General features: G+C 29.8%; 1 protein-coding gene across 9 annotated transcripts in view; it reads left to right on the plus strand.

Annotated features, from left to right (window-relative positions):
- Positions 1 to 12,711, plus strand: part of LOC145291375 (histone demethylase UTY-like) — a 280,609-nt gene that overhangs the window by 181,937 nt on the left and 85,961 nt on the right. For all 9 annotated transcript variants that reach the window (XM_080137155.1, XM_080137156.1, XM_080137153.1 and 6 more), the window contains one exon: positions 5,160 to 5,280. In XM_080137155.1, the coding sequence (XP_079993281.1) occupies positions 5,160 to 5,280 (121 nt within the window). The remainder of the gene's footprint in view (positions 1 to 5,159; positions 5,281 to 12,711) is intronic.

The raw sequence follows: 12,711 nt of genomic DNA on the forward strand, positions 1-12,711 counted from the left end.
CGATTGGATTAGAGGGGATTGCAACTTGAAGTAGAGATTTTTGCAGCATATGATAGTAAATTTGGTTTATAATAATCTGCAGCAAATATATTTTTCGCACTTGATTCATTTGGACTGCACACTCAAGCTTGTCCTTCTTCAATGATCCTATGCATGTGTGCTTCTCAGATAGCATTCACCCTTGTGCAGTAATGCAATAAGTATATATATTTTGAGTGTACATATCAGAAAAGAACTACCAGTTATGTCCAAATCACAAAATCGTTAATTATTGTCCTTTTTGAAGGACTTACTCATCCATTAAACATTTCAAACATTCGTTTTAACTTTTTTTTTTTTTTTTATACATTAATAAAATAACACTTCTTAGCTTAATATTTTAATTTCTTAAATTGATATCTGTCCGTAAGCTTCCAAGCATGAAATATTTTCATTTGCAGACTGGTTTTAATGATCCATGCTATTTATGATATGTGAACATTCATGAAGTTAAGAATTTGACATAATTTTTTGCATAAAAAGAAATTAGATATTTTCTTGAAGACTTTTTTTAATGAGCTACGTGAATGTTCAATTTCGTTTCACAGATTAGCTTACTACAAATCACTTCAAATTAGATGAGCTTCATCTGCGAATAAAACCAGATGTGATAATTATAATCATGATTTCAATGCTAAATGTTTTTAATATAAATTTTTTTAATTCTTTGTAGCTGCCAAATTTTATTTTCACTAAACTATCAACATTCAAATAAAAAAAAAAATAGATGGCATTCAAATATATTTTTTGTGAATTTCTATTAAATCTTTAAAATTGATCTTTTGATTTTTCTTTTTGAAACATGAAAAAAAGAAATAATACATTTGGCATGTTTTACTATCGTTGGTAATGCTCTATCAAACGAGAACATGTTAGCCTTGAGCTGAACTGAATTGATTCTTAGTTAAAAGTACAGCTGGCATGTCTGTTGAAGGAGGAGGAGCAGCTCAAATAGCTGGACTTCATGTTAAAGCTAGTTGTTATAAGTAATCATTGTCAGTAATCACTGGCATTGCTAACAGAACTGTAGCCAATTAAACATACTGACTTCAATCTCCTTATTTGCTTCATAGAGATGACAAAACTCTATAGATTTGGATTATTTGTGGCATATTGGAATTTTCTCATTTTCTTTGAGATATATTGATTACTTTTGTTTTTCAAAATCGGTTTTAGAATTCTATGTAATCATATTGAAAAGTAATTTTGCATTTTCTATTTGTAATTAAAATTTGTAATTTAAAAAGTTCAGTCTGAATTTTTTATAAGACAAAAAGATACAATTTTTCAGTAATTAAATAGGGAGTATTGTTTTTTATAAGATACTTCACTTTTTTATTTTAATTACAAAAAAATATTTCTCGGAAATTTAAATGTGACAGTTAAATAATTCTTGTTTATGTATATTTTTATCATGCTTACCAATTGAACTTTCTATGCATGCACACACTATAAGCTTTATTTTTGAAAACAAGTTCAGTTGCTCAATAATAAACTGATTTTTCAAAATATACTTATGTATTGAAATAATGATTAGAAAATCCATTTTAAGTAAATCAAATGTTAATGTTAAAATATTTTAAGAATTTGAGATTTCATATAGAATATTATTATAATGAAACCTCAGCACATGTACCATAGAAAATTGGTTATGCAATATTAAGTGTAAAAAAAAAAAAAAAGGTAACTAAACTAATAAAATGATTAATGAATCTAAATAATATGCATTGTTAAAATCATTAGTTTTAACTGCTTAAAGAACTAGAAATTACTTTATTGCAACTTTAAAAATAATGCCAATTCTAAATATGGAACAAACTTTATCGCTTGTTACATTAGTAATTTATTGGCAAGAAAGATTTTAAAAGCTGAATCAATCACAGGAGTAGATTTTTTTTCCTAGTCAAGAGTTGTTCCTTTTGGACAAATTGTTTGAGTTTAAAATAGGATGTGCATTAAGTTTCAATATAAGACAGGAGTTCAAAAACGATTGTTAACAAATCAACTTGAAAAACATTTTGGGATTTTGTTTGATAAAATATTTAAGTGAATTTGATTCATAAATATGTAAGGGTACAGACACTTTATTTGCAAGATTGCTGCCTATGAAAAAAAACTAACATAGTTGTTTAATTGTTTAAAAAATTTTTCATAAACCTTGGGTCAGTTTGTCTTAGTGTTTGTTATGAATCTGCATTTTAAAGCATTGAAGCCGTTTTTGAACTGGCTGCAGGCCTTCATCACGGTCTCCTGATTTAGGCTACCGACCGCTTTAGTGTCTTGTCCTTTTACATCCCTTTGTGTTGCAGCTGGATCTTTTTAGTGTCAGATGAAGTGTTGCTTCAGGTTTCCAGTTTGTATGGCAGGGTTCTGTGACTTGTTGCCACACGTATGGTTAATCCAGGGTTTCACTACTTTACACCAAACATGGTTGTAACCATCAGGCCTTCAACAAATAAGTGGCCAATGATCTATTGAACTTCAACAGGTTCAAATATCTTGATAAAATGAATTTAAAACCACTTTTTTTTCTTCTTTTTTTTAAAATGCTCAATACAGAACTTTATAAATGAAATTATATAAACAAGTCTATGCGTCTTGATGTTAGTACAATTTTTTTATGGTGCCGTCGGGATGTACAACATCAAAACAGATTATTCCACATAAGCTATTCTAATATTTACATAATTTTATTTGTGTGCATGTGTGCCTATTTTATATGCGTACATTTAGCATTATCATATAGAATGACTTCAAAGTTTGGTATGCTAACACCAACTATTATAACAATCTTCCTTGGGAGGTGCATCTTGATAATGACAGTCTAGTTTTTGCAAGAAAAAACATTAAATGTAAATTATTTATTTCAAGACTTAAAAATATTGTTTAAAACCGTTGATCATTTCACTCAAAATCTTGTTGAATGCTACATGTACATATTGCATTTTTTACATGTTTATTTTGGGATTTAAATTCGCACCTCAAATACAATTTGATTAGATCAACAGATAGACCTTATGCCTAATATGTGCATGCATTCATACGTGAACATTCACCATTTCAAAATTTGGTAGACTGCCATCAATTACTTTAAGTTTTAAGTTTCTTGTTAAAGTCTTTCTTTGGTATGAAAATAGAGGCAAGAAAAAAACATGAAATATAAATCATTTCATAATCATGAAATTTAAAAATATCGTTTGAAACCCTTCATCAATTGCATAAAATATCTTACATAAAGCAATCAATTCACTAAACAACTCCATATAAACATTCATTGTATAATTTTCCTATCAGCAGCTTGAATAGCTTAATTCGATCTTGTGTTTTAGAATACTTTTTTTCTTGATCAGACAGTTAAAAGTAAAACGAAATGTGAAAAATCCCATTTATAAAAAAATAATTGAACTACTATAATGCATTTTAGTTTATTTGTAAACAAATCAGCCATTTTACTTTTTATTAATAGTTGAAAAAAAAAAAAGAAGAATGGGTTACTTTGACTCTTAAATTTGAAAGTAATTTGGAGGCATTTAAACTGTTGAGTAAAAAGTAGCTTCTAGTTTTAAAATTCTTAGCAAATCTTCATGCATTGAAAAATATGGAAGAAAATTTACCTTTCAGAATACTACTGAAAATTAGTTTTATGTGCGTCTGTGATGAGTGTTTCAGGTTTACAATTTCAGTATATGGGAGATAGAATACAAACTGATGAAAGTAGACAACTTAAAGATCAGAAACCTGCAGGTCCCCCGTGAGTGCACAGTGAATGAGGCATTAAAAAAAAACTGACTAAGTCCAGTAACCCCCCCCCCCTCCAATTTAGCCCCAAAAGTCCCCAAGGTCTTAACATTTAAATTTGAGTTCAGCATCATGCAAAACTGCTAAATAGACGTACACGGAAAATTTTGGGCAAATATGGTAAAATAGTCCCAAAAATGGAGTGTTTTTATTAGCCCTAAAGGGCCCCTAGGGTGTACTCAAAAGTTATTGCAGAGTATAGCAGGACTCTATGGACAAATTTATCTTTAGTTAACCTTTGACAACTAAATATTTTCACTTACTAGCCAAATAGAAAAGTTACTATCCAAACCCATGTGATTTTTAGAATATGACCTCTTTTTAAACTTTTATTGTTTAAATAATTTATTAAAAATTTTTTTATAAGACAAAGTTGAAAAGATATTTTTCACTCAGTAGTGAGCTTTGGAAGATTGTCAGTGAAAGAAATACAATCACCAAAAGATAAGCGTTTCATTATTTCTAGTCGCCACTTTGAAAAATCACTCGCGAATGCGGTTGTTTCACTCACAATGTAGAGCTCTGTATAGACAAACAAAATTATATAGAAATCAGTTAGTTACAACTTTTCAGAAAGTTTAATAAAAATCCAAGGCATCAATTTTTTTTTTTTTTTTTAATAATCACAAAAGTGTCAATTTAAGCCATTTTAACCTGAAAGCCCCCCCCCCCCATTTTTTTTTTTTTTAATAATCACAAAAGTGTCAATTTAAGCCATTTTAACCTGAAAGCCCCCCCCCCCGGGGGGGGTGTTTTCTCAGAAAAATCCATTCTGTTACTTTTTTTACTCATATCATGTTTAATGTTTGTGCAAGATTTCAAAAAATTCCAAGGCGTATTTATTGAGAAAAATGCGAACCGATGAACAGATAAGGGTGAATTTACAGGTCCATCTTTCTTTTGTCGGGGGGACCAATAACAATTTACAAAAAATGAAAATGTGAAGCAGCAAAAAGAAAAACTATCAGAAGTGTACTGGCTGAATAATAAGTCAGACATGTTAACTAACATTGCATCTTTTCCAAAGATGTAATTTAATAGGAATTGGTCACCAGAACTCCCATCTCTTCTGTCAATTTTTTTTTCCAAAGTGTTTGTGAGTAGGAGACCCTCCTAGTAAAGTGTGACATAATCATCATTTAAAATAACAATACAAAATATTTTCTTTCTTTTTTATTTATTTATTTATATATATATATATATATATATGTATATGTATGTCTGTGTGTGTATTCACAAGTTATTATTTACACCTTTCTATTTGAATTGCAATTTTTTAATTTGATTCATAATGAATATTAAGTATTTTATTTGTTTTTCAGGGCTATCAAAGCTTACCAACAAGTATTGTATATCGAACCAAGCTTTAGTCAAGCCAATGAAGTGCATCTGCGACTGGGGTTAATGTACAAAATTCTGAATAACTATGAATCCAGTCATAAGGTAAGCCCCCCTCCCCCCTTAAAGATCACCCAACTATATTACCAACAGTTTATGCTTATTTAATATTGTACATATAGTAGTCTACAAATACAGATTTAGATATTCCTAATTTGCATATTTTTAAACAGTTTCTAATAAATTAATATTCAATTGTGTACATTTGCAATTTGGTGTCACTTTTTTTTTTTTTTTTTTATACATATGCAATTTCGCTGATAGTAAAATGTTTGATATTGTTGGGGTCTGGAAACATATTACACTTTAATTTTTGCCATGAAAAGCTAAGAAACTATAAATTTATGACTAGGCATTTGTAAATGAAAAAATTTAGTTTATTATTGTAGTATCTGATAGAGGTTAGTGTAGCATCCATTCTGTTGTCATAAAACAGTCCACCCAGGAATTACCTCCTTTTTTAGCATTACAAGCGTATGCTATATTTTCGTGAACGTCGACAATATTACATACCTAATGTGTTTCAACAAGTCATCTTTTTTATTTGTTGGTCAATTTTTAAAAGAATTAAATTGATGAAAAAAGAATAGAATAAGCATTCCAATGATGTTAATTTATTTTCCTTTTAGGCGTTCAATGTTTTTATGCTCCAAGTTAAAAATGGAAAGAAAAAAAAAACCCCGGTAAAAAATGACAAAAAGGGAAACATTTTTTTCAATGTTTACATTTTATACGTTACGTTTGGATATTTATGCGCGGGGTTAAATTTGATTGGATATGGCTGAAATTTTACAGGCTATATAAACAAAGAAGTCCATCTCTACTGGTGTTTGATTTTTATTTTTACGACCACAGGAAGCAAAGTTACGACCAAGCAAAGTTGACAAAGAATATTTCAAAATTGATAAGATAAATCGACATATATCCATTTTCATATAGATAAGTTTCAGAATTATTTTCATGTATAATGTGTAAATATTTGATAATTATTAATTGCGCGGAATTTTCTTTAAAATGTTGTTTTTTATAGAAATCAAATCCGCTTACAGAAAAATGGTTGCTAAGCGCGTCATACGCTGAGCTTACTAAAGTATTCTCTTAAAAATAGAAAACTGTCTTATTTGACTAGTCATTTTTGATTTTGAGTTCATCAATTTAAAAAAAAATTATTTTCAAGTTTTTCAAATTTGACTTCCAAACAATGTTTTGTTTTTAACGCTTTTGCTTACACATGCACTAAAAGCGTTAAAAAAGCAAAATGTACTAAGTTCATGCGTTTAACTTATTAAATAATTCTACCTTAAGTACAAATAAGACTTATTTGTACTTAAGGTAGAATTGTTTTTTAGATTTCAATAAAAAAACGAAAACAAACAAAAACAAATATATAACAAATAAAAAGATACTTGTGCACTTATGCTACCATGCTGAAATAATGTTATTTAGAAACCCATTCTTAAAATGGGGAAGGAAAGGTGTTTTTTGTTAACTATTCTGTACTTTCACCTAACAATTAAATAAAAAATATCGTAAAACTTGAATTTATTTATAACTCATTGTCAAGACCATTTCGTCGAATCTGTAAAACAAACCATTTTTTTTTTTTAACTGTGGATATCTAAATAATAATAATAATTAGGCGGTTCAATAAAGAATTTCATTGTGATGCATTTTGTAAATTTTTACCTTGTTTCCACTTTAACATTTTCCTTTAAAATGACTACCTTTAAAGGTTTTTGGGTATGCTGAAAACGAATATCGCATTTAAATTTTCCGCAAGTAAGTAGCTTTCTGGATATTAAGCAATGCCATTTCTTACGTTCTGGCTGGTGGTCATCTTGGTATGTGCGTTTGTGCATAGTCTCTTAGGATTGCGCTTACGCGTACCAAGATGGCCACCAGCGATAACATAAGAAATGACATTGAATCCAGAAAACTACTTATTTGCAGAGGGAGCATATTTTTGCTAGTTTAGTATATAGGCGAAGATGATAGGAAGTTTGGACCGTATTCTAGAAATGGAAACTTATTTGAATTCTGTTGTCATCTCATGAGATATGCTGAAATTACCAAATTGTTACGCATTAAGTTTTTCACAGAAATTAATGTATTTTTCATGTTTTCAATTAAACATTTCCCTGATATTAAATATTCAGATTTCATAGTAACAACATTTGTTTAGAAAATGAAATTAGATTCTCCAAACTGATTTTTTCCAGTTCTGTTCAACCATTGTTAGATGAGGTGGTTGAAACAGTTAAGTAACATATACTGTTGAATATTGGATTTCTGGACAGTGCCGGATGATTTGATGAGGCAATGGGTAGAATTGCGATATGTTCAAATGTTATTGAATATGAAAGGTTCAATGAGGAATGTATTGAAATAAATGTTTTTGATAGGAGAATGTGTTAGAGAATTAGTTAAATCAGAAATATTTACAGTTAAATAATTTATAATGAAAGATTGGAATATTAGTTATAGAAACAATAATCAATATGATCGACCTGGCTATGTGACATCAGATAATGAAAAAAGAAAAATTATATGTTCGTGAAAAATAAATCAGTCAAAAGTCAGTTAGTCAGGAGTCAGTCTGCCAGAGGAGGTTGGAGTTAGTTTGTCCTTTAGTTGTGGAAGCATTTTACTGAACCAATTAGAGCAATGTAGAAATAAAGAGAAATGCATGCAATCTCTGAAGGAAGTCACAGAGCTGGAATAAAGCTATATGAAAATATATTGCGTTATAGTGTTTTCCTTTGGAGGAAGTATCCATTTTAGTGGGACAACAACAAAAAAAAAACTATCAAGAAGGTATGTTTCCTTTTTGTCTAATGTGCCATACAAAAAAGATGTTATTTGTCATGTTAGAAGAACTGTCCCACGTTACGTTATTTGTCCCTTTTATGAATGTGTTTTAAATGTGTATATGCTAGCACACACTCAGCCATCCACTGAATGAACCTTTTATATACAAGAAAAGAGAATATTATAGTATAAACTAAAATGATCTGTCCAGGACATTTTGTTGTAGTTGCTGATTAGTATCGGTCTTATTTGATGAGAATAACATTTCATATAGAGTACCCAACATTTCTAAATAGTCATTTACCTAAGTAGAATTCCCAGTCTAGCAGCCATTATTGTGAGACATTGACAAATTTGCACCATAAGCCTTTCATCCCAGTTTATCACTTATTTCAGGGCCAATTTAAAAGTTATATGGTTGGAAAGAATAAAATCACCTTTCTGAATATATATTTTGTATGCGTTATTTTGAGTTAAAAAGGTATTTACTTTGGACGGTTGAAAATGCAAAACTTGAAATTTTTTGCAGGACTCAGTTTTATCTTTTCATTTGTTTTTCAAAATTAAAACAGTCAATCTTTTTATTAATATTCTTGAAATTATACAACCTTCAGAAGACCCCTTAAATTACAACCAACATGTACTTAAAAAATTATAAGCAAAAAAAAAAATAAAAACAAAAAAGCAATTTATAAAATGTCAAATTTTATTTATTGTTTTTAATATTAGGTTAGTTTTTTTTTTTTTTTTTTTTTACATAGGCATCACTACATTATCAAGGCCAAGAGGCCACTCAAGGATAAGGGTTAAAGAGTGTACAGTAGAAATTGGACAATATAGTAATCATCAGTAATGAAAATTTGGTAAATTTAATAACTTATATGGAACGGCTCATCAAGAACTTATTTACGTTTTGTTTTAAATGCATGTGAATTTTTAAAACCTAGAATATTTGTAATTGGCACTAAACATTTATATTTTTTTTTATTTATAAGAAATGCTTTCAATTTAGTTTGTAAAGCTTTTAACTTTCGAAGAAAAATAACTTAAAAATTAAGAGTTATTTTAAAAAAATAAACAAAAATGTCAGTATACAGCCAACTTAGTGAGAGTGTAGTCAGTTGTAAGCAGATTTTTCCATTAGATTTTTCTTTTTCACATTCAGTGCAAAAATATTAAGAACAAGTTCATGGTCAAAGATTTTAAAACATTGAATTTTTTTTTTTTTGTTAAATTAGCTTTTTTAAATTTTGTCTTTATTTTGAAAAGTAGCATACTTTTAAATGAATATTTGACATGGTAAAATAAATATTTCCATTATACAACTGCTTTTAAAAAAACTTGATGGATATTAAAATGTAGATATGAAAAGCTAACAAAAGAAATTTGCATTTGAAAATTTTAAATGTGTAAAATTTTTAACATTAAAAACAGTTTACGGATTAAATTAAAAAATTTATCGATACTTCTATTTTTAAAACATTTTTTTGCATACCTAAAACTAATAAGTACTTTTACTGCTATATTATCCATATTATTAAAAATATGAAAAAAAAATCATGTAAAAATATTTTATCTCTAGCTTATTTAAATATACATAAACTATGACATATCTTTAAGATATTCTCAACTAAAACTTTATTCTTACTAATGTTATTATGAGTATATACACTTGTCAAAAATGCTGGCACAAACGTTTTGCCAGTGTTCACTGATATATCGACAAAAAGTGTATTATAGTTAACACAATAAAAAAAAACAACGAATATAACACAACTTTTACTAAACAAAAGAAAATTTACTTTTCTAAGTTTTACATGTGGATTATTCTATAAATTTTTTATCACTTTTAATTTAGTGTTGATCATCTTCGTAGATAGTGCTCATCCCTCCCCCCCACTTTTTTTTTTTTTTTTTTTCATTTCTTTAAACTAGTTTCTTAAGGCTTAAAAAAAAGATCCTAATTTTTTTAATGGATTGATTGATAATGATTGCTAGTCAGATTAAACTTTTTTTAATTATCTTTTAAGCTCGAAGTTACTGAACACTTATGGAAGAAATCAACAAATTCACAAATGGTAAACCTTAACACTGTATCCACACGTGAAACTTATATAGATAGAAAAGATAAATTTTCTTGCTTTTGGTAACAGTTATTATATATATATAATTTTTTTTTCACTTTATAATGCACTTTTATCTTTATATAGAACTAGCTGGGGTACCCGGCATTGCCTGGATGTTTGGAGGTGTAAAAGAAACAAAAAAGTGTTAGTAGGGAGGGAGGCTTGAACCTGTGACTAACCCAAAGGTGGAAAAGAAAGTGAAAGAAATTGTGAGATCTTACTGCTACACTACGAGGCCATAGGAAGTAAAAAGCGTTGAAATTTAGCGATGTCAATCAAAAAATCGACTTGCTAGCAGGTGCAGCAACGAACGTTGACTGAAGGCCAGTTCAGCTTTTGTTTGTTTTCCATGATGTTGGGGGAACCAAGCTCCCCTGAAAAAGGGGGAACTCTCAAATGAATAGCAATTGTCTGATATGAAGGGTTTTCTCCACAATGATCAAAGCTAATTGCTTTCAAGACATCCTGGCATGAAAAGCTGCTGGTGCCTTTGTATCGGTGAGTTTCGTTTTATTTATACGAAAAAGACCAAACACGTGGGAAGATGGAATAGCGTGAATTTTATAAAAGTTGAGCAAAATAAATGTAGACACGTCCCTTTGCAAATAGTAAATATTGTGAGCTAGGAAGTATATAAAGTTGTAAAAAAATAGTATCTATCTATCTCTCTCTCTCTCTCTCTCTCTCTCTCTCTCTCTCTCTCTCTCTCTCTCTCTCTCTCTCTCTCTCTCTCTCGAGAGAGAGAGAGAGAGAGAGAGAGAGAGAGAGAGAGAGACCCCTATCCTTTGCTGGACATACAAAAACGCGTGCGGCCATTTTGGCTTATATATTTATAGATAGATAACATCTAAAATGTAACAATTAGTATTAAAGGAAGACCATATCACATGGAAATAAGAATGGATTTCTTTCTATATTTCAGGTGGGTGTCATCTGATTTACTAACTGCTTTCTCCCTTTCTCTAAACCGTTAAAATCATTCTGTCTGGCAAGTCTTTTAATTCAGTAACTGAAGGGAGTAGATTTATTTGCGTGTTAAAGGAAGTACATCTTGTATACACAAAATACACATTGGTCTTTATTATAGAGCAGAGGATATTTTTATTCTCATATAGATTTATTTTGTCATCTAATTTACATCCATGTTTGTGGTGTGCATACATGTAAATTATATGACTATCCTGACTAGTCATCCTTTAAATGCTATCACAGATAAATATTAGAGTGGTTGAATGAACATAGATGATGGATGAGAGAAATACATTGCTACAAAAATAATAGGTGATTTATTCAGTTAATTATAAATTATGGCTGTTAGGTTTGAATGGATGACATAAAAGATCCTTCATAATATCTTCAGGTTTTAATGGATGTCATCCTTTTATAACATTACAAACTACTTGCCTGGTTTCTTTCAACATTTGCCAACATCATCCATTGTGCACAAACATAAAATAACAACCAGCATCCAGTTTCAACTGTGTGTGTATGTGTGTGTAAAAAAAAAATGTGTATACAGACCTGCACACATTTTTTAAGTGTCACATAATTATCTGTCATACGATTTCTTAAAGACAAAAAAAAATCATTGATATCTAAATCTTATTCTCTTAATAATTGATTATAGCATAAATACATACAAATTAAGTACATCAGAAATACGAGGTGCCTTCAATAATTTTCTATTTTTTTTTTTTTTTTTTGGCTGGGCATTTTATTGATAGTACACACATGAAACTGTAGTCCCCTTGGAAATAATTTCCTTCAGCTGCAATGGATTTGAACCGTTTCAACAACTTCTGGAAGGTCCCATGGAATTCCTCTTGTGTGAGCCTTTCAATGATTCTCGTCACAACCTCTTTCATTTCCTCAATTGTCTCCTAACAACAGCCTCTAAGGTTTTCCTTGAGCTTAGGGAATGACCAAAAGTCACAGGGGGCAAGGTCTGAACTAAAGGGAGGGTAAGGAACTATCTTTATACTTGTGGCAACGTCTTTTTGTTCTTCTCTAGCACCCTTAAGACAAACTTTGCAAATCTTCAGATGCAATAACCCTTATCCCTAAGTGGCTTCCGGGCCTTGATAAGTGGGGATCACCTTGTAACAAAAACAAAAAAAAACAATGGTCCTTATCCATTAATCAACTCTGTTCTGCTTTCCTTACTTCCCACATCTCATTATCCCTCAGACTCTCTACCTTCCTTGAATTTCTTATGCCACTTAAAAACTGATGCTTGATTAATTCAAGATGATCCAAAAGCAGTCTGAAGCATTCCATACATTTCTGTGACATTTTTTCCAAGTTTAAAACAATTTTATTGCATATCGTTTTTCTAAAGTGCCTCACGTCCAGATTGCATTTTTGAAATTCACCAACTTTGACAATCAGACTTTAGGAGGGTGTATTCCGATTCCTGCTGTGGCTTTTCATTTGAATCTGAAATACTAAAAATTGTTCAGTCCTCATATGTATAGCAATAACATTGAATTTTCAAAAAGTCTACAACATTAATAAATGCATGTTAAAAAAAAATTAAAAGTAT

The sequence above is a fragment of the Euprymna scolopes genome, chromosome 12 (genome assembly GCF_053919585.1).
Source record: "Euprymna scolopes isolate OS-2025 chromosome 12, ASM5391958v1, whole genome shotgun sequence".
Classification (NCBI taxonomy): domain Eukaryota; kingdom Metazoa; phylum Mollusca; class Cephalopoda; order Sepiida; family Sepiolidae; genus Euprymna; species Euprymna scolopes.